Genomic DNA, 24,439 nt, shown 5'->3' with positions numbered 1-24,439 from the left:
CCATACCATATGTGCATATAAACACGGTGAAATTGGTAAGAAATGACTCTGTTTTGCTGCTAATTTTATTTCTAGAACTCATATAAGATAGCTTACTTGTGTTGTAGCAGTGGTCTGAATTTTTCGGATTTCCTTTCCTGATTCTTTGCCATCATCAGATCTCTCAGTATCTGAAATAATACTTCCTGCATCAATATTGGGTACAATTTTGGTGCCAGAAGACTCAGTTTCCAGAGTTGTTGCAGTCATTTCAGCATACTCTAATCCCTTGGCTGATGATGATAAGTCTCTTTCAGAAATACTAGTCATTCCATCTGATGTTGTATGGATTTTGAACTCTTTTTCTTCTATTATACTTGATGTACAAGTTAAGTCTACACTCCCAGTCATGTGAGCAAGCAATCCAAGATCATCACTCACACCAAGATGTACCTGTGTGTCCTGAATATTTGGAATGATGTGATTGCTAGAAAGTTCAGGAAGGAGTTTCTCCTCCTGTTTGGGTATTTTATCAAAAAGAAATGATGCACTACTATTGGGAAGTTCCTCTTTCTCATCTGCTAATGTTATCAATGGGCCATTATCCTTCTCTTCATTTTTTTTAATGATCCCAACACTTCCATGTACATTGTTCTGGAGCTTCTCAACAGCGGCACTGTATACATTATCCAACAAAGATTCAACCTCCACAAGGGTACCATTTTCTCCACCCACTAAAGTCTCTGGAGATAAATCCATATCATCAAGCTTTACTTCTGTTGCTTCTACTTTTTCTGCTTTTATATCAACTAGAAGATCATGTACTTCCACATGTACCCCACTCCCTGGTCTATCTGAATTTCCAAGAATGTCATCTGATACTTTGGTTGACATGAGTAAGTCTCGAGTATCTGTGCTAACAGGATAATCTGTCTCACTTTCTGGGCTCTGGCTTTGAGACAGATCTTCTATCTCTCGGATTTCCATTCCTCCTTTTGCTCCTGTTGTCTGTGATGAAAGACCAGAGATGGTGCTCACATTCCCTTTCTTTCCCTTTTTAATGTTTTCCTCTTCTTGTCTTTGATATTCTTCATACATTTTGGCAAGGTATTCCTTATGTGCTTCATAAGTGACCTTGGGAATAAGTAGAGAAAACATTGAGGCATTTTATATATGTCAAGAAGAAAAATATAAATAATGCAAATAAAATTAAGATAATAATAGCAAAAATCGTACCAGGAAGTTTAATATTTAAAGTATCAAATGTTAATCCTAAAACAAGTGCTTAGTTTTATTAAGTGGAAATAATCATCAAATACAGCAATTTAAGATTTATTATGTGACTTGCCCAGTGTTACATAGATAAACTAGCAAAATTAAGTTCTTTGTTCAGGTTAGATACTTATTGTTAATCAAGCTAATTTGACAGTTAACACCTACACATTTACTTAGGCTTAAATGAGGAACTGGCAGCTAATAATATATAATATCCAAAATACTATTACCATAAAACAGAGTTTTTCACCATTTCTTGCTCCTACATGCACCTATTATAACAATAGTTAAAAAATAATTCACATATATCTACAGATATATGCATTTCTAAACTGCTAAGTTATAATTTTATCCTTATATAAGCTACTTTGAATGTTTTTTCATGTGGGATTATTTAGGAATAATTAGGATGTATTTTTTTGTACAAATACTTTCTTTGCTATTCTCAAATTTATTAACACAATGATAAATATAAGGTGCCAATATATTGCAAAATGTAAATTTAAAACAAAAATTCTTCTTAAGTTTTTAAGTTCAAAAACCTCTCTTATAGACAGATAATAATTTATATTTAAATAACAGGTTAAAAGAATTTTAGATAGACCTTTCTTTGGAGATTATCGTGATATAAAAATCCCTTCATTTATTTTAGTCCCAAATGTGGGAGTTCACAATCTATGACCTTAGCCAATTTATTTGTCACTTTTTTTGTTTGTTTGTTTTGGATTTTTCCAGTACTAAGAACTGAACTCAAGGGCACTTTCCACTGAACTACATGGCCAGCCCTTTAATTTTGAGACAGGGTCTCCCTAAATCATGAAGACAGGTAGTCTTAAACTTGCTATCCTCTTGCTTCAGCCTCCCAAGTCACTCACTGTAATTACAAGCTGTGCTACTGTGCCTGCTTGTCATCTGTTTTTATCAGTAACATTTTATAAAACACAACCAGGCTCATTCATTTACATATTCTGTGAGACTGCTTTTAAACACACAGAAAATTGTGTAATTTCATCAGAGGCAGTGTTACTTATGTACCCTCTGAAAGTGTATTTGTAAGTGTTGCTAAAAAAGACTAAATGAATTTACTAAAAATGAAAAAAAGTTCAATTATAACATAACTTAATTCAAAACAAACTCCTGGCACCCAGGTTTCTTCTATGACAATACGTAATAAGAAATCCTAAATATAAATTTCCAGAAGCTAATGCATATATATATGTATAGTTTAATTCACTATTTCAGTTTATGAAAAATCAAATATATTTAAAACACAGATTCTTGGGGCTGGGATTGTGACTTAGCAGTAGAGGGCTCGCCTAGCACGTGCGAGGCACTGGGTTTGATCCTTAGCACCACATATAAACAAACAAATAAATAAATAAACAGGCAAATAAATAAGTAAATGTCTTGTGTCTAACTACAGCTTAAAAATAATAATATTTAAAAAACACAGATTCTTAATATTATAAATAAAAGATAATACAATTAAATAATCTTTAAAAACTAAGTGCATTTATGATTCACTTGGAAATTTAAAAATTCTGACTTCTTTAAAAATGTCTTAAAAATTGTATTTCAGAGACTATTTCATAAAATATAAGAATTATGCAGGCATGTTTTACTTAAAAAAGCAACTGGCTCAGACTCAAGTTTTCAAATCTAATATAAACAGATATAGCATCTAAAATTCCTAATTTATAAACTTGCATTTTGAATTAAATGATCTACAAGATACTTTCAAGCTCTAAAATCAAGATGGAAAAAATAGGAAAGAGAAAACTAGAATAAAGGAATCACTCATAATCTAAGATGTCCACAAGATGGCACCAGATGAGGGTTTATACACATTAATTTACTGCTAAAACCTAGATGGTGTAAAATGTTAAATCTCTGGTTACCTTGGAGTGGGCTATTGAGAGTGTATCCACCCAGACTCTCCAGCCTCCCCATTCATATTTTATTGCATGATACAAAAGAATCCGAAAAATATTGTAGACCATCTCAGTAATCTTCTGCTCCTCAGAATTTTTAGGATTAATATAGCCAAGAGAAAACATCCAATCCTGCCATACCGAACACTGCAATAAGCATCTAGGGAAGATAAAAGGTCTCATTAAAAAATACCAAAATTAAAGAAGACTGTATTATCTCATAACTTGGATAAAATAGTGAAATATGATCTGACATAAGTAAAGCAAGGTAAATAATTATTTTGCACATTCTGTATTCTACTGATTTTCTCCATTTCTCTACTAGAAAAGTCCTAATTACCATTAAGAATCACTTTCTTAGCTCTCCCAGTTCAGTTTAGTAATTTTTTCTCATCACCTTTAGCACTCACAATGCACTTAATCCATCATAAATTAATCACTGGTTTATGTTTGTCTTAACCACTGAATCATCCTAAGAGTGTGCAATAAAACTACCCTGCATAGCATGGTACTCCACACACAATGGACAATCAATATTTGTTAAATTAAAGGCTCAGGAAACAACCATAGACAAGAGTTCATGGCCTCAATCTATACCTCATGTCTTTTCAAACCATCTTTAAAATGCATGACAGCAATCAGTAATAAGACAAACAAGAAAAAAATATAGATGAGTATGGGCAAATCCTACATAATTATAATCAAAGTAATTGGTGATAGGCAGGTACCAGAAATAGTTTATTTTAAGGACAGATACGCAGACATACACACAATATAATTAAAATACACATGGATGATTAAATAATATATAAAAATTTTAAAAAGTATACTGAATACAAATTGTATCAAATATACTGCCTTTTTTAATAATTAAGCATATTTACCAATATAAGAAAGATTTACACTTTTTTATTTGAAAGAGATTGAAAATTAAGGAGAATAACATTAACTGTAGGATAAAAGTTCTTTTGTAACATTCAAATTGTTTACCTTCTATTTTCACGGCTGTTACTGAAAAGTTTTATCATATCAGATAAAAATAAACGGCGAACTTCCATCAATTCTGCACTTGGTGTAGAGTTTTTTAATAAAGTTGCCACCACCTTAAGAATCACTGTAAACAAAAAAAACTTGAACTCGTGATTTATAACCACATCTTATCTTCAACCAAGACACATATTATATTTGCTAATTTCAAACTAAATACTGAGCATTATGATAGGTGAGTTGTAAATGTTATAAACTAAGTAAACTCCATACTGATTAAAACAAGAAAAGTCTGATTTAGTCTCATGTGTTGCCATATAATTACCACACAATAAAGAACTGCCATTTGCTCACTTGGATTTTGAATTTTCACTGTAGAGTCTGGTTCTGGATGTGGTTTGTGTACAACTTGAGTACACACTTGCTCTGTCAAGATCTGAAAGATAAAAAAAATGTAAACTTCATAGAGAGAAGAACTGAAATCATAAGTACAAAATATACACATACAAAGAATGTGCAAAAATGTCACTTTGGTTCAAATGGGAAGAAACATCTCTCTTAATTGCCTTTATAAAGAATTCCATATTCTTTTAAATCCTTTAAGTCTATTTTTCTCAAACTTTGTTTTAGATGAGGACAAAATATATAGAAGGAAATACATAGAAGGAAAAATCAGAAAATCCACAAATTATTGTTTGAAATACTTTCTCAGTATATAGCTTTAATATACTTCTGTTGTAAATTGTATATATTTGATTCTTTTGTCATCATTAATTTAAAAAATTACAAAATATGAAAGAAAATATATGTCTGAGCAGGGTCCATACTTAAAAATGAAATTTGAGAAAGAAAATTTCTTCCTTTAAATGTGGCTCATTGTCATTTAGTGCAATTAAAAAAATCTTTCAAATAATAAAAAAATGGCATGAGTTGACCAAGTAAAGACAAGTTATTCTAAAACATTCACTAACTTTTCATAAAACACAGACTCAAAAAGTACAGGATTTATACATCTTCTCTGCTAAATTCCAGGAATTAGCACCAGTGCCTTACACATACCAGTACTCAATATACATTTGTTAAATGAAAGAATGGATAACTGAATCTCATGAATATGTATATAAATAATAAAATATACATATAATTATATGGAAATAACATATAAATATCTGTTATATAAATATATAATATATAAAAGTATAGGCATTAACCCATGTTTATCTCTACTCTTAAATATAAATAAGCCCAATGAGACTGTATTTAATGAAGACACCAACTTACATCAGTGATTTGATTTCCTATTTAGTTCTAGCATGACAAGTTTTTAATAATGCTTTTAAAACAGTTCAACAAAGGTCAAATAAAACTTGGGGAAATACTATACATTTTAGTTTAAAGAACAAATGTACATGGCTGTACTCTAAAAGTCGGGAACAGAAAAAGTAAATTAAGACACAGGGATGAACCCTTGATCATTCTGATTAGAAAAGGACCATAACATCCAGAAGTGGCACTTTTCTTGCCTTTCTGCTCAGACTAAAACAGAAAATTTAATGGATATATTTTAGAAATGTACACCAAAAAGTCACTGACTTGAAAACAAAACTGGCCCACTATTACTTAAATAGTATAGTAATATTATTATATTACTATAATATTATAGTATTATAGTATTATTATAGTATTATAATATTTATAATTAACTCTATTCCCCTCACTTCCATACTTTTCTGGAAAACTAAACACTTCATTGTTAAAACTAAATTGTGTCACAATTTTTCTTAATTGGAGCACTCCAAACATGCACTACTAATAAAATGGAGCTGACGTGTGGGATAAAATTTCATTAAAAACCATATGCCAAATAACAATAAATTAACAGTTAGTGTATACCTAGAAGGAGTTTTCACATCAATTTTCCCAAAAGGCCCTGGTGTGACCCTATAGCCCGATGGAAAATATCCCAGAAAATTCTGTTTACAAATTAAAAATTCACAATAACTCCAGACATGAGGGAAGAAAAGCAGGTCAGACTCCTAAATGGAAGAGAACAGTCAAAACTTTCTCCACCAAAAGCAATTAAATCATATTGAACAAGAAATAAAATTTACCTAAAAGCCATCAACAGTTTTTATGCTGTTGTATTTTTTCAGTCACTATTTTATCATCTAACAATGAGGGTAATAATTGCCTTGTCCATCTAATAAACCTTCTACAAAGATTAAATAAGGCTCTACATTTGAAAATGCTTTGAAAACTACAACATATTCAAATCTAAAATGATTTTTTCATTATGAAAATATATTTAGAAACTCAATTCAGCATGTATTATTTAGAGCCAGGTACATGTCCACACTCTGTTAAATGTTTTGAGATGAAAAATATAGATGCTAAGTGGAATTATATTTCTAGCACCAATTTATTTAATTAATGTTCTAGAGACAGGCATAAATACATGCCCCCTTTTAAGCAATAAGACATGGTAAACTTGTCAGTAAGAACCTATATGAGTTTAAAAAGAGGAGGGGTAATAACAATATAAATAAATAAAAATGAATGTAGATATAAGCATTTTAATGGAAGCAAAAGACGTTTGTCTGGATTAGGTTAAGAGATACATACAGGAAGTAACCTCTGCACCTAATTAAAACAAGATGATATGGAGGGTTCAGAACCAGATATGGACATGAAATCCAATTTGCATTTAACACTTTACATCATTTCTCAATTCACAGTAGCCACATTCTGAGCATTTAGAACAGTCTCATGTGACTAGTGCAATCATACAAAACAGGGAAATCAAAAGTGAATTTTAAGCATGGTAAATTTCCAATTATGGTATTTATAGACAAAGACTTGACCCCAGCATTACATATTTAAATATTATTTTATAAATGAAATTACTTTGTAATTCACATGTTACAGACAGACTGTGGCTTAAGCAGCAGTTAGGACAGTTTCTTTTCTGACCTATCCATACTTCCAGTCCTCATCAGACATAATACATCTTAGAAAACTAGGAAACAGAGTGTCTTCTTAGAAACATCTGGCTTTCAGGATCATTAAGATGTATTTTCACATGTTCATAATTGATATAATGTTGTCTGACATATTCTGCTAAAAAGTCTGGCTTGATGCTTTAATATTTATTATTTATTTTATGCATCTTATCAATCTTAAAAGTTTTAAAGATCACCAAGACACAGAAACAGGACTTCAAAAGATTTTGCTAAACATATAACTGATTATTTTCTACTATTCATCAGCAGTAGCATAGGTATGACACAGTACTTTATTATTTCTATGCAAAAATTTAGACCTTTATAAAGGTGTAGTGCTATTTAATTTAAAACATTGCTGGAGTTCAGGTAATTTCCCAAAAACAAATCAAAAAAAGTGGGGGGCAATGAAGAGGGAAAAAAAATATTTTAACCACCAAATTATTGAGCAACTGATTCTTGCTGAGAATGCAAGAACAGATTGATGAGTTAAATTCAAGCTCCAAGTCTAGGCTGTTCTGTTTGTGAAGTTAAATTACACTTGCTATGTTAATCGAAAAATTTGACAATTATAAAAAATCTAATTTGTTGTAAACAAGTGCCATTAGTAAAAATAATACAATCTTTTGGATCCAGAAATAGTAATCAATTTTCCTATCATTTTCATAATACAATTTGGTTTGTTAATAGCATTGAAGCTTAAGTTGAAGACTCTTTTTTACTACCGCATGAGATGAGTGCTAACCAATCATTTATCATCTTTCTTTTTTCTTTTTTTTTTTTTTTTTGTACCAGGGCAATCCTAGGGTTGCTTAACCACTGAGTCATATCCCCAGCACTTTTTATAATTTATTTGAGACAAGGACTTACTAAGTTACTTGCAGCCTGGCTAAATTATTGAGGCTGGCTTTGAACTCATTATTCTGCTACCTTAGCCTCCTGAGTCACTGGAAATACAAACATGCAATACGACGCCAAGTTCATTTATCTCTTCTTTGATTTTTTTGTATACTTTAGTAACTTTTAAAAAAAAAATGAGTTCATTATGAACTGAGTCTTCCAAAAATTATATTGTTATTATTATTAATAAATGTCAAATATAATTGCCAAAGTGGTAATAACATATATAACTATTAAATTGGTCAAAAGCCTTATGAGTACATTTCTCATCATTTCAGCATCCCTGAAACTTCCAACATTCAATGCCCAACATCAAAGCATTCACATTGATCCTAACTTCTCCTCACCCAAAGGCACAGAATCAGCAACAACTTGCCTTTGTTTAGCATAGACTATCATTAAAGACCAAAATCTGGATACCAAGAGCAATTATTTGTATAATTGGTGGGTAAAGTGCCACTGTGCTTATTGAACCACTGTTCAGGAAGACTAACAGATATACATACATGTGACATGTTTTTACTTTATGGTTAGGAATATAAATGAATTTACAAATTCAACATATTATGTAATACTTTTATTTTAATGTAAGGATTCATTGACTGATTTTCTATCCATATTGATGATAACTCAAAACAAGTAGATGGTAAGAAATTCCCACAAGTTAAACAATGATTAAAAAGTTAAACATGTGTCCTCTATCTCTTGCAGGCTTGTGTTGGGGATATACACCACATTCAAATGCATGGCCCATTACCCTCACCTATGCTAATATTCTCCTTGAGAATATTATCATGAGGACCTAAGCTTGTTTGTGTGTGTGTGTGTGTGTGTGTGTGTGTACTGGGGATTGAATCAGAGGGTACTTTGACACTGAGCTACATCCCCAGGCCTTTTTCAATGTTTATTTAAAAAAAAAAAAACCCTGATTATTATAACAAGGTTTTGATTCAGAAGAGGACTCTAATATTGTCAGTTGAAGGTAGATTTTGACATTTCCCCCTTATATACATATATTACGCAACCTACCTAATTTAAAACATTTATTAGTAATACGATAAAGCAAACTCTTGAACCTGTAACTCTGTTTATCTGTTTTAAGAGACAATAAAAATACCAGTACAATAGGACTGTTAGAAGATCTGAGATAATGAATACAGGGCACTCACTAAGATAACTATCCTAAGAAGTGCCAAAAAAAGATAGTTACTATAATAAGAAAAATACAATATCAAAGTCAAGAAAGAAGATCACCTCACCATACTCTACAAGTGTAGGCCATTCTATTAGTGCATACTTGGTTCTGTATTTAATTAAAAAAGGAATTACTCTAGAAGGTAAAACCTAAAACTCATGTGATTTAAGGAATGACTGATCCAAAGTAGGCACATTAAGCTTAGAAACAAAAAGTCAAGAGCTAAAAGGTTTCTTTTTAATCTAATGGGCTGTTCCTACTCTTACTGATTAGAGAATAAAAGGGACGAAAGATGAAATAGTGAAAATTAATGCTACAGATGGGGTCAAAAAACCAACGCCTCTGGGTCAATCTACTTCCTGTTTTTATAATAGTTTGACCCATGTGGTTCATATTGTCTATAATTGCTTCTAAGCTACAAATGCAGACCTGAGTACTTAAAGCAATATCATATAGCCCACAAAATCTAAATGTTTTAATTATTTCTTTAAGGGAGAAACTTTGCCCTACTACACTATAGATGAGTATTTTGTAACAAAAAGATTTTCAATATATTGTTAAAGAAGAAAAGGGTACAAAGCTATGCATAAGATGATACCTTGTTAAGAGTAGTTTCTGTGTGTGTGTGTGTGTGTGTGTGTGTGTGTGTAGGAGAAAGAGTTAAGAAAAATTTTTTATACTTTTAAGTATTAATGGAGCTACTACTATGGGTCAATTTTTTCATGACACTTTTCTATCCTTCCCAAATTTTAGAAGTGAATGCATATCGATTCCCATATCAGATTAAAATAGTATTTAATAAAAACAATAGGGGAGTTACACTTTTCTGTGTTGCAGTACTGCAAGGATCAGCAAACTTTTTATAGATAAGGTCAAATAAGTATTCAATGATGTGTGAACAATGTGGTTTCTGTTACAACTATTCATGTCTGCGTAAAGTCATCCACATAAAGTCATCCACAGACTATATAAAATGAACTAGTGAGGTCCCAATCCTAAATTATTTATGGACAGTGTAATTTGAAAATTACACTGTTTGAGGGCTATGAAAAAAAAAAACTGGAATTGAGCTGGACTAGCCCATGGCTTAGATGAAAAAATGTAGCACTAGAAAAGTTTAAATTTGTCCAATATTTTTTAAATTGTAGATAGACATAATACCTTTGTTTTATTTATTTATTTTTATGTGGTGCTGAGGATTGAACCCAGGGCCTTATACATGTCAGGCAAGTGCTCTACCACTGAGCTACAGCCCCAGCCCCAAATTTGTCCAATATTAATTTAAAATTTTATGACAATACCATTCAGAACTACTGAATTAAAGAGATTTCATTTAGCATTTGCCTTCCTGTATGGTGAATATTATTTTTTTAGTAAATCTTCAATAATGAAATATTCAGTTTTATATTTTCTAAACGATGTTTTTCTAAGTTAGGAATATTATTATGCACTCCTAGTCTAGAAATATCAATGAAGGTATTTTTTTTAGCATGATATAATGCCTTTGTATAACAGACACAATGCCTTGCCTTCTAAATCTGTCACAAAAGAATCTACAGTCCACTATATTTTAAAAGTGTGAGATTCAAAATCAACTGTTTCTGTTTTGACCTGATAGTTATGTACTGATATTTTAAAAGAAGGCAGGTTTGGCAACACATGTGGTACATGAAACAATATTAAGTTATTGTACAGCTCTGATTCCCAGTGTGCCAAGCTGCAATGCAAAGCGATGACAGTGTGACAAACATTCTTTGTTCCAAATACTACTCTGTGGTTGTAGTGTAAAAGCAGCTGTAGGCTATACCTGAACAAATAATTGTGGCTGTGTTCCAATAAAACAATTTATAAACACTGAAATTTTTACTTGCATAAATTTTACATGCCATACATTCTTTTTCTTTTGATTACTTTCAACCACTTAAAAATCTAAAAACCATCATCATCTCATAGCCACACAAAAATAGGTGTTGGTAGTTTGCCAATTCTTATACTTAGAGTACTGGCATGGCTAAAGATGGTTACAGGAAAGCAGTAAGGTTAACATAAGGGAGGAGTTCTAATACTTTATTGGCATTTAAAATTAAAATAGCTACTTTGTGAGGCAATATACACATTTCATAGAAAATAGCAAACCCAAACATGTACCTGTTAGAAGTTATGAGAAAAGAATTTCTAAATTGAAATGATGAGATCTAAGGATGCATCTGTACATCATTTTTATAAATAGTTCTTACTTTCATTTTACCTCATATCTCCTCTATCATAAGCAGGTGATTGCTATATATTAGAAAGGACAAGTGGAGTAGAGAAAGGAAAGAATGTGAAAGTAGTTCTAATATATTTAATAAAAAACGAGTGTAATTTACGTGAGAAAGACTCTATAAAGGCAGTCAGACAACCCACATTCATAGAAACACCCTTGAACCAACACAAGAACACTGGCAAGTAACTGCACATATTTAGTTTTTAAAATACAATAAAAAATAAGGTATGTGTTCATTTTCATTTGTAATGATTATTGCTTTGTCTGTCTTTTTTGACAAGCTGACAAGTACTTATCTCAAACACATAAGTTTAGGAAGTTTCCAATGTATACACTTTTCATCATATTTTTTTTAATTTTACCTCATAAAGTGTGTTGTATGTGGTGACAGTCACAGTGTTTGTATGCAACATCAGTCTTTCTCCAAGAAGAGTGAAAAGACTATGGGTGTGCATAATTTCAACTTTTCTCCTGGAAAGAAGGAAGGAAAAAGTACCATGAATCACATTTGATTCTCTGATCACATGACTTTTGGATCAGAAGCACAATTTATAAGCAAATACGGAATCATACAAGTAATTATTCTTATGAATTTCTATCTACAAAACAAACAACAGTTCATAACAGCAATATTCTAAGGTCCCAAGGCTACTATATAAATGCATAAAATTAAATATTCAATTAAACAAATATGTAAAATGTATAAGCTACTTAACATTATATAAATGTTGACAGTAATTCTATTCAAACCTCTAATAATTTTTTAGTATAGTATTTATTTCTATTAGTTTAAAATTATTAATCCTAACACAGGCCACATAATCCAAATTCTATAAAACAGTCTATAATAAACTTTAATATCAAATAATCCAAAATTATGGTTAAAAGTGAGTACTCTATCTTGATGGTGGAATCATAAAGCCAAATAATTCTATATTTCATCATTGCTTATATTTGTTCTCTGCCATTGGATTAAAAAAAAAACTTTCTAGCCTGGTATGGTAATATATGCCTGTAATAACAGAAACTCAGGAGGCTGAGGCAGGAGGATTGCAAGTTCAAGGCCAGCCTGGACAACTTAGCAAGACCCTGTCTCAAAATAATAATAAAATAAAAAGGCTGGGGATGTAACTCAGTACTAGAGTACCCCTGGGTTCAATCTCCAGCACCACAAAAAAACCCAAAAAATTCCTTCCTATTTTCCATTGGCTGATTTAACTGTTCCCTTTCTTCACACAAAAGTACAGTAGAAGGATCTATCCAGTAAAGGCTTCCTGGAACACTCAGCTCCAGCACAGGGAATTACTACATATTTATTCATTTCATTTTCTTAGAATTCAAGATCTGAGTCTTCTTGGCTTCCAAACCTCAGTATTTCATGGTCTGTCTTTGATTTTCTATTGCTGGATTTACAACTATGACACACACAGACTATGTAACTATCAAATTCTTTTTCCTTTCTTCCTGAGTCAACAGCTATACTATAATTTCAGTCTCTCTTACAGGTGGATGTGATTATTTAACTAAGTTGTAGCCAATGTCAGAAGTTGTAGAGCATTTCAAGAATGGTCTGCAGAACACACTAATATACATATTCTATGCTCTTTCCACAGGCCAGCAACACAGGAGCCATATGATGAAGATAAGTGCACCACCAAATGGAAGAATTTGCTTATAAAATAATCATATTTTGGGGAAATCCCTTTGGATATTAAGCAAACAGAAAAGAAAACTACTAGTGTGATAAGAGAATAAAACTTCACTGTCTGTAACAGCAACTATTGTTACTTTAATCAATACAGAAATTAAATGATGAACCATCTATCTGGATATCATTCACCTGGAAATCCTCTCCTCTAACACCAGTCTCCAAGATCCACCCTCCACAACAAAGACACAGAAGAGCTGGTCCCCTCATCCAGTCTTCCCTAGTCCAGGGAAACAGCAAAGTTACCTGAACCCAAGAGGAAGCTAGGACATTTGTCCCATGTTGTTGTATTCACAAAATATGATTGGAAAAGGTCAAATGAATATTAAACAAACAGGACTTATGGATATTATGTGATTATAGTGGGGAAAGCTTAAGTTTTCCAATTTAAGCCATATCCAAGAAAATAAACCCTGAAGCTTTCATCTGCTTCCAACCAGTAAAGAACAAATGCCAAAGCACTGCCCTTGATATGTCTCTCTGCTTCAGAGTTGGTAAAAGCTATGTCTAATTAGGTTATCTGAAATTTAGAGTAATCTCTTTATTGTGCCAATACAATTTCAGCTATCAAAAGAAATTTATGCCCTCTTGACTATCCCCTCCAATGTAAACGCTTAATTCTAGATCTGGGTAAAACTTTAAAGAATGCTGTGCAAATACCAGGGAACAAATGGGTCAGCTTCTTCTTGTAGTTTATGTTTTAAAAAGCAAAGCAAAACAAAACAACAACAACAACTTACAAATAAATTTTGCTGCATAGCAGTCAAGAGAGCCAAAAATGCCATCCACCATCTCAGGCAGGAAATGTTTGTGCTGACCCTACACATGACATGATTTTGTTTCACACAGGGCCCCTAATGAAAGACCCAGATTTATTGATTCAGTTTGGGAAAGACTTCAGTTGGAATTTACTGGAGAAACTAATATCATAAACCTGTTTATCTCTAAGACCTAAACAGACTTCAACGCGTATTTGTTTTAGCTTTTGAATTTTACAAGATTTCTAACCACATGTATCAGAATATAATATATTTATTAAAAAAGAATAACATTTTACTCATGTAAATTACAAACTACTAGCATACTAAACATTTTGCTAAAACCTATTCCTGTTTCTTTCTTTTTTGAATGGTCAAGAAATACTTCTTATAATTAAGTGAAAGATAATATAGAAATAGGAAAAAAACAAAGGAAACTCTTAATTTCATAACCCAGAAAAAGTCATTATAAATATTTGTTATTTCTTTGGAATTAATTACTAAGAACATAAATTATGAAAAACATAAGTAAAAATGTTACTCTGAAGGAAATTATTTTATATAAGGTAATTTGTAGACTTTCCTTTAAATCAACACACACTATGTATTCCTTGTCATTCAATATTTAAATGAATAATAAAAATGTAGCATGATTAATTTATTCCATTTACTACTTCGGACATTTGTTAGTTCTGACCTTTTTTTCCTACCATAAACTAACTTTTCCTTTAGATAATTGTTGGGCATACCCATGTTTTTTTCCTCAGAATAAGTTCTTATAACTTAAATGATTGATTTAAAAGCTTTCATATTTTAATATTTTAATGAGACTTGGCTAAACTCAGCTCCAAAAACATGCATTCACACTTCTACAATGAAGGTATAAATGTATTTTACAAGTAGCTTCAAAATACCACATATTATAATCATAAAAGGGTCAGTTAGATATGTAAAAAGTAGACGTTATTTTCAGTATAAGAAACACTAAAACCTTTTCATAATTATTTAAAACATTTATACCACTTCTAAGAACTGCTTGATACTGTCCTATGGCCATTTTTTCTTCTGCGTAGTCATCTTTTTCCAGTTGATTATAAGAACTCTAATAACATTAAGAAAATTATCCCTTCATTAAATAAATAATAAATATTTTCCACTTTTGAATTCAAAAGTAGCATAGAGATGGCTTTAATTTTCTTCAATAAAATCTATCAAGTTTCATCACTTCTTTCTTCATTTGGAGTCAATGTTGGAAAGACCATGTTCACCTAGTGAACAATTAATATTCCTTATTCTTTCTCCTGTAGCATTTTAAATGGGTTTTATTTTAACTCATTGGACCCAATAATTTTTAATTGTTTAAGTACTAAACATGCTGTGCAGAGAAATAAAATGTCGAAATTTTATAATTTTGCTACCCAAAAGTAACATAATAAATAATAAAATTCTAGAAATCTCCTCATGGAGAAGAGAGTAAGAGAAAGAAAAAAGGGATGGGAGAGAAAATGACTAAGGACAGAAAAAAATCATACTAAATTTTACTTTATTCTTATTTTTTTGTGGTGCTGAGGATGAAACTCAGGGCCTCACACATATTAGATATACTAAACTCAGCCCCCTAAATTTTATTTTAACAAAAAAGGATCAAATATAATTTCACTCATATTTAATAGAAATAAATGGAAATGAAACTTAAAAAAAATTCCAAGTGATTTTTCTTTAGCACAGGAGATATATTTTTTAATCTCTATGAGGTTTAAAAATCAATTTTAAATAAAACAATAGTGATTCCCAGAATTAACATTTCAGTTTTAGATCATATCAACCCCTTTACATTAAAGATGGACAATTAGCATTCTCACACTTGGCACTACCTTTTTGTGACCTATATTGCGATCTGACTATAATCAAAGTTTGAAGCACATAAGCTGATTTTAGCACTGTTGTGATGTATGAATTGTTAGGTATTTATATTTTATATTTATATTTTCAATGAACTCAATTTCTTGACCTCTTCACCACTTCTGGTTTCTTTCTATTCACTTTTTTCTCAGTTGGCTACATGTCATTTAAGATTAAGACATCTGTCCTCTCTGAATTTTTGCCCTCATGTTTGTACTTGGCAGAGAATAATACTTTGTTACTCCTACATCAGAACTTGAGGATACTGCTTTATTTCTTTTGGCACTGAATTCAACTAGCACAAATCTGAGGATAGCTAAATGTTTAACCATTTGAAGGTGATTTCCTTTTTTTGCTTAGATTGGCTTTTTAGATGTTCTTCTTTATCACTACAATTTGATTTAAATATATATCTTTGTGTTCGTCTTCTGTGTCAACATTTTTCTAAAATACAGTATACTTTTTCTACATAAATATTCATTCTTTATTTTGTGGAACTGCTTTCTATTTCATTTTATTCTCTCATCTAGACACACCATCTACCTTCAACTTACTTTGTCTCTATATTGCATTTAGTATTTATTACATTTTCTAAAATGATTATATAATTAGGGTCATCATATCCTTAGTCTTTTAAGTTCCTTTTTCATCTCTTTGTGTTCTTTATGTTGTCTTTGAGAACTTATTGAATTTATGTTCTTGTTAATTATTCTATACCTCAAAACATTATAGAAAATTCTTTTTCCTCCATATGTTTCCTTCTGGTGTAAACTCCATCTCTTCTTTTACTCATTTCTTCTCTCTCTCCTGTACCATCACATTGATGTGGTTTCCTTGGCATTTTTTTTTTCCTATCTTGCTTATGTTTGTGTATTTTGTTCACATTTACTTATTTGTCCTCTTACAACCCACATAAACTGAGTGAGACTTGTTTTGTCCTCTGAGATCCATTTCCTATTCTATTCCTTTTTTCTGAAGCATAAAGGCTTCAAGAGACTGAAAGGATAGCTGAGGCTATGGGCAGACTTACTGGAATAGGAGCACTGCTCTATTTGGATAAGCCCTCCTTCAAAGAATCTTCCACTACCACTCAATTCAGTTTACTTAATGAATTTATCTAATTTCCAAAGGGAAATTGTTGATCCCCCAAATTGATATGGAAAGACCTGCAGCCTTCACATCTATCACACAATGTCAGACTCCATTCTTCATTTTTCATTTCTTTCAAGGCACCCATTTCCTCCCACTCAAGGTAAGAAGAAAGAAAAATAGGAACATCAAAGAAACCCATCACTCTAATTTAGGAATTCTAAGGAAGAAATCTAGTAATCCTTCTACTTTCACAGTGTCCAGTTTTTACCCCTCTAGCTTGCATTTATGAGGGAAAACATATGGCACTTTTCTCTCTTGAGCCTGTCACAGTTCTCTCAAAATTATTCTCCAGTTTCCATCCATTTTCCTGCAAATAATATAATTTTCTTCTTCCTTATACCTGAGAAAAACTCAGTTGTGTATATATACCACTTTTTCTTCATCCATTCACTTATTGATAGACATCTAGGCTGATCACTTAAGTTGGTTATTAATTGTGCTGTGATAAGCATGGGAACACACATAAGTTTGAATTATGCTGGCTTTAATTTTTTTGAATAAATTCCATGGAGTGGTTTAACTGGTCATATAGTAGTTCTAACTTTAGCTTTTGGAAGAACCTCAATACCGATTTTTGTGTTAATTTACATAGCCATCAAAAGTACAAGAGTGCCTTTTTCCCACATCTTCACCAGCATTTAATGTTATTTGTATTCTTTTGGAGTGCAATTCTAATTAGAGTAGATGAAATCTATGTTTTGATTTGCATTTCCCTTATGGCTAAAATTGTTGAATATTTTTTCATATTTTCTGTTGAACATTTGTATTTCTTCTTTTGAAATATACCCATTCAGTTCAGTTGCCCATTTATTGATCAGGTCATTAGATTTTCTAATTTTGAGGTTTTTTGAGTTTTTTATATATTCTGGACATTAATCCTGACTTGGAAGAGTATCTGGCAAAGACTTTAATCTATTAGCTGTCACTTCAGTGTTGTTTCCTTTCTGTGCAGAAGCTTTTTAATTTGATCTTATCCCATTTATTAATTTTCTTATTCCCTAAGCTATATGTTCCTATTCAGTGAGTCTTTGCCTGAATCTACATGTTGAAATGTTTCCTTTATTTTTTCTTCTAATAGTTGCCAAGTTTCTGGTTTTATTCTTAGGTCTTGAATTCATCTTGAATGATTTCCGTGTTAGGTGAGAGAGAAGGAATTAGTCTCAATCTTCTACATATGGATGCCCAGTTTTTCCATTACCACTTGTTTAAAAGGCTTGTAACCTCTGTCAAGAATCACATGACCAAATGTGTATGGGTTTGTTTCTCTGTCATCTATTCTGTTCCACTGGTCTTCATGTATGTTTTTAAGCCAGGAATCATGATGCTCATGTTACTATGCCTCTGTAGTACAATTTGAAACCAAATATTGTGATGCCTCTGGTATTCTTTTATTTGTTCAGGGTTGCTTTAATTATTCTAGGTCTTTTGTTTTTCCATAGGAATTTCAGAATTAATTTTTCTAATTTTGGGAAGATTATCATTGGTATTTTAATGGGAATTACATTGAATCTGTAGATCACTTTTGGTAATACGGCCATTTTAACAACATTAATTCTGTGTATCCAAGAATATGAGAGAGGTCTTTACAGTATAGATAGAACTAGCTTTCTTGTGTTGCTCATCTTCTTTGGTGCTCTGCAGTTTTACTTTTAGTCCTCCATATGAGAGGACTGTTTTGTTCTGCTCAAAGCTCATTTCACTCTCAAAATCTAAGAAACTAGGTCTTTCATCAATTCTATAAAAATTTTCAGTAAGTTTCTTTAATACTGCCTTTCTCCCATTTTTCTTCCCCTTTATAACAATTTTTATTAGCCACATTTAAAACTCTCATTCTTTCTCCATCTCTTCCTTTCAAGTCGGTCATCTTTTTCTCTTGGTGTAGCATTTTAGGCATTTTAGGTAATTTTTTCAGTTCTATCTTCCAGTTCACCAACTCCTCAAGATTACCTTGTCATTTTAACCTGTCAATACAGTTGTTAATTCTAATTATTATTTTTCCATTTCCACAAATTAATTAGGATTTTTAAAAATATATCATTTGATTTAAAATTACCTTATTTTAAAATTTCAATATTTTTTATTACTGCATTGTAATTTTATAAGTGTAGGATTCATTTTGGCATACTCATGAATGCATACAACCCCTTTCAATCCCCAGTACAATCCCTTTACTCCTCTCCTGGTTTCCCTGATCCCCTTCCTCTACTTGAGTGGTCTTCCTATTAATTTATTTTCTAATTGGTGAAATAAATAAATATATATATATATATATATATATATATATATATATATATATATATATAATTGAATTCATTATGAGATACTCATGCATACACATAGCATCATTTGGTCAATTTCATTATCCAGTTCCTCTTATTTCATATCTCTCCTCCTTCCCACTTGGTCCCCTTCATCTACTCTATTGTTTCTCTATTTTCATAAGATTCTGCCTCCACCCTTTTTGTTAACTTCCTATTTCTCTCTACTTTCTCCATATGAGAGAAAGCACTCAACTCTTGACTCCTTTTTTAAATATCTTAATTTTTATTTATCTATTTTTTTTATGTGATGCTGAGGATCAAACCCAGGGCCTCACACATGCAAGAAAAGTGCTCTACCATAGAGCCACAACCCCAGCCTTCAACTTTTGACTCTCTAAGCCTGGCTGTTTTCATTTATCATGATTTTCTCCAGTTCCAGCCACATGCCAGCAAATGACATAATTTCATTCTTTTTAGGACTCTATAAAACTCCAGTGTATATATGTACATTTTCTTTATCTATTAGTCTATTGAGAAACACCTAGGCTGGTTCCATAACTTAATTATTGTGAATTGTGCTCCTATAAATATTGGTACACATATATCACTGTAGTGTGGTGATTTTAGTTTTTTGGATGAATACTAAGGAGTGGAATAGCTGGGTCATATGGTAAATTCATTCCTAGTTTTTGAGGCATCTCTATACTGCATTCCAAAGTGGTTGGTCTAATTTGTAGTCTTACCAAATATCTATGAGTAGGGACTGGGGTTGTGGCTCAGTGGTAGAGTGCTTGACTAGTAGGTGTGAGGCACTGGGTTCGATTATCATCACCACGTAAAATAAAGGTCTATCAACAACTAAAAAATATATTTAAAAAAATCTATGAGTGTACCTTTTTCTTACATCCTCAATAAGGGCATGGTTTCAAATTTAAATTATTATGAACAGCAAAGGGAACAATTAAGAGCATGAATAGCTTAGAGGGGAAAAAAAATCTTAGCCAGCTACTCTTTCCAAAGAAGATTAATATCCAAAATATATAAAACTCAAAAAACTCCACATCAAAAATCTAAATAACCAATCCATAGAAGAGCAAAGAAACTAAAAGATATTTCTCAAAAAAAAAAGGAAGAAAGAAAGAAATGCAAATGGCCAACAAATATATTTAACATCCTTAGCAATTAGGAAAGTGCAAATCAAAATTACACTGAGATTTCATCTCATTCCAATTAGAATGGCAAACATCAAGAATACAAATAACAATATAATTACCTTATTCCTTAAGTGTTGTTTTTCTATATTTTCTTGGCATATGAGAATTTCCCTTATTTTTCTGTGCTCAGCTATTCATTTAAATGGATTTTTCACACACACACACGCACGCACGCACGCAGGCACACACGCACACACGCACACACACACCTTTTGTTGTTTTTTGCTTTGTGGTACTGTTTTGTTTTTGTTTTTTGGTACTAGGGATTGAAACCAGGGTACTTAACCACTAAGCCACATCCCCAGCCCTTTTTTGCATATATTTCATTTAGAGACAGTGTCTGGATTCATTACTTAGTGGGGACTCACTAAGTTGCTGAGGCTATCTTTGAACTAACATTCCTCCTGCCTCAGCCTCCCTGGCTGCTGGGATTACAGTTGTACACTATACTACCCAGTTTTCAGGATACCTAGTTTTATCCATAAAATTTCTCCTCCAACTACTATTAGTCACAAGTTATGTGTCCTATTTCCTAAGGCTTTATCTTTTCTCTCACTTTATATTTTAGATCTTTAAGTCCACTAATTTTGAGATGTTCCAGAGTTCACTAAATTGGGTGAACTGGAGCAGAGTACACTAAATTGGGTGAACTGGGAGTTGAGGGAGAAAGCATGACGACATAAAAGGGCAGATATCATTTTTGGTGCTCTAAGTGAATCTCAAATGTTCTTTGTAATTAAAATGCTCTTTGTAAAAAAAGTATTCCAACAGAGTTTCATTTTATTGGTGCATAGTGTGATGATCTCCTAACACTGACAACAAGTTCCTCTTTAAGTGAGTTGCTATTTTTTAATGATTCACATAGTAGAACTCAGATCTCATGCCTGTGAATTTTAAATGATGTGAAACCTACAGGTGTTAGAGGCCAGGCTTTCTCTTAACTCAGTGATCTGCAGTACAAAACTTGGTAAGTCCTAGCATCCTAGCACTTCAATCTCCATGTACACGCATAAATTTTAAGGCAAAAAGATATATCCCTCCATTTTAGGTACTTCTTAGCCTTCTGGTAGTCACTTACAGGAAGCTGTTGTAAACATTCCTCTTAGGCTGAGGGTGAGGGCAGGAGAAAAGAAAAGAAGATAGTAGGCAGAAATCTGTGAGAGCAAAACACCTATCAAGTTTTTCATCTTTACCTTAGGGATCAAACATAGTTCTTTAGCTGTTTTACTACCCCATGAGAGAGAAATTTCCTCAGAAGATCCCTATTTTCTCTACTAGTAACTTCATCAGAGTATCAAGATTCATTTGTACCCATGTATGCACAAGACCCAACATTTGGCTGATGAAACCCAAATAACTCAAATTTGAAAGTGTAAGGGAAGGAAACTTCTTTCCAGCTGCCATACTCCCTGAATTCTCATCATACCATAATTTTGGTAAACAGACAACTGGCTCTGCCAGAAAAAAATAAAAAAATAAAAAACTAATTTATCTAGTTAAAAAAATAAACAAGATAAGCTTTTGTCAATATACTATACCTGTAAGTAACAATTAGAGACAGTAAGTCATTCACTTTACTACTAACAGTACAGGTCATAGTGTGATAATCTTAGCAATTCACCCAGAAGTAACAACATTTAAAGTTAAAACATTAGACAAATAAAGTTTTTATAATTTTTATTTCTACAGTGGAAACTTGATAATCTCTTTTAAAATTTTTATTTGTAGGTGTATTATTGTATAGCACTTGAGCACTTTGTTCATCCATTTGAATCACTTGTTAGAAGAATCTGGCTCTGAGGATAATTAATCATCAGACCACCTGCATGCAGGAACCGTGTGGCTTTACACTCCAACATAAATCCAAGTTTGGCTTCTTAATTTTGTATGATTTTGGAAAATTTTTAGGATTTACAGAAAAGCTGCAAAGATAGTATAGTGAATTCTCATATAGTATTCAGCCAGCGTGAATGTTAACCCTCACTATGGTACATTTATAAAAACTTAAAAAATCAACATTAATATGATATTATTAACTCATCTACAAACTTAACTTAGATTTTACCAGTTTCCCACTAATTTCCCTTTTCTGTTCAAAAATCTAATCCACGGTCCCACCTTTCATTCGGTTATCATTTCTCCTTGAACTATTCTGGTATGTGGCAGTTTCCCATTCTTTGTTTTCATGTTCTTGACAGTTTTGAAGAGTACAGATCAGACATTTTGTAGAACATCCCTCAATTTGGGGATATATGATGATTCTTTGTGAATGTCCCAAGGTTGTTTGTGGGGAGGCAAGAGAATACTATAAAGGTGAGGTATCCTTCTCATCACATCATATCGGGAAGGACATTATCAACATAACATATGACTACTGATGTTAACCTTGATCAATAGTGAAAAAGATGCCAGGCTTCACTATTTTTGGAAGCCAGCAAGTAAGTCCCTTCCACACTCAAGGAGAGGAGATTAACCTCAAGTTAAAGTTTCTAAAGTTGGGAGTAGCTCCATATATTACCTGTAATAGACTTCTCCATTTTAATGAAATGTCAAACCTATTGCTAGTCCAGCTGACAAAGTGTAGGGTTGATCTCACAATTTGTATTTCACGTACTTTATAGAAAGTATAAACTAGGTGTTGGGTAGGGCCAATTCACACAGATCAAGTAGATTTACTGCCAGACAAATGAGATGCTGAGTTTGGTAAGATCTCTTTTTTCAAGAGTTTTAAAGTTGTTTTCTTAGGTTTATAAATAAAGAACCAAATCATCTAAAGTTAATGATACATATTTCTTCCCATCTAACAGTTGTCTTTTATTTTTATTTCAAATCTTAAAAAATAATTAATATTAATGATTAAATTATAGTGGAATCACTTTTATCTCATTGTTGATAGGAATGCTACTAGGGTTCCACGTTTATGTTTGATGTCAGCTGTTTCAGATAAATATCTAATCATAGTGAAGAAATAAATGTATTCATTACCCTTTTTGTCAACTGTTCAAATTATCACAAGGTTATACACTTTGATTAATCACTGTATGAGGGAAGCACTACAGAATTTTACTCCCTTAAAAAGATAAAAATCTAAGGTTCAGAAATATTTCTAAGATCACAGAGAAAATACGTGGCTAAGTCAAAATCCCACCTGTATTTTATTTTATTTTATTTTTTTTTATACTTATTTCCCTTACAAAATTCCTTTTCTGCACCTTATATGTTTTAGTATGCTGTGTTTTGATGTTTGTCTGTAAGTGTCATTTAATTTTTCTTTCAATTTTGTCATTGAACTATTAGAAGGTCAGGAGGATGTCATTCATATATTTCTATATATTTGTGAATATATCAACATTCCCTGTTATTTTATTAACCAATTACATCTATTTATTAAATCTCAACCTATATATACTTTTTTTACATGTTATTTTTGACAGATTGAGTTTTTTTAAAACACATTGATAGGAATAACAGTTTATTTAAGTACAGAATATTAGCATTAGTCTGTTTTCTCTATGAATGCTAAAACAGAACTATTTTAACTCATTAGTCATTAATTTTATTAAACCCAAATCCATTAATATAATAATGAAAATGCTTCCAAGATTTTATTAGATGCTTGATATTTTTAATGTTTATAGTTTTAAAAACAACATTATTATTGAAGAAATTTCTCAATAGGCAACACACATATTAACTAAAAATTAAAATAAATCATATCTACCTTTGTTTCCACCAATGTCTAATTAGAAGTCATCTAACCAATTTCTTGTTTCTCATGTATTCTATATTTTCTTACCTTAGATATGAGTTACTGTGTTCTTAATTCTCTTTCTTATGCAAAAAATAGCATCTGAAACATATTTATCTTTATTTTTTAAAATCATTTAGCAATGTAGTGATATCACATAATAG

At 31.7% G+C, this 24,439-nt stretch overlaps 1 protein-coding gene across 13 annotated transcripts in view; it reads right to left on the bottom strand.

Moving 5' to 3' along the window:
- Nbea (neurobeachin) overlaps positions 1-24,439 on the bottom strand; it is a 646,499-nt gene that overhangs the window by 451,828 nt on the left and 170,232 nt on the right. For all 13 annotated transcript variants that reach the window (XM_048800828.1, XM_048800832.1, XM_048800829.1 and 10 more), the window contains 5 exons: positions 11,895-12,003; positions 4,527-4,608; positions 4,176-4,299; positions 3,153-3,345; positions 97-1,113 (listed from right to left, as the gene is read on the bottom strand). In XM_048800828.1, the coding sequence (XP_048656785.1) occupies positions 97-1,113; positions 3,153-3,345; positions 4,176-4,299; positions 4,527-4,608; positions 11,895-12,003 (1,525 nt within the window). The remainder of the gene's footprint in view (positions 1-96; positions 1,114-3,152; positions 3,346-4,175; positions 4,300-4,526; positions 4,609-11,894; positions 12,004-24,439) is intronic.

Source organism: Marmota marmota, unplaced genomic scaffold (genome assembly GCF_001458135.2).
Source record: "Marmota marmota marmota unplaced genomic scaffold, marMar, whole genome shotgun sequence".
NCBI classification, from domain to species: domain Eukaryota; kingdom Metazoa; phylum Chordata; class Mammalia; order Rodentia; family Sciuridae; genus Marmota; species Marmota marmota.
The sequence above is the reverse complement of the archived record's forward strand: the minus strand, read 5'-3'. Positions and strand labels throughout refer to the sequence as shown.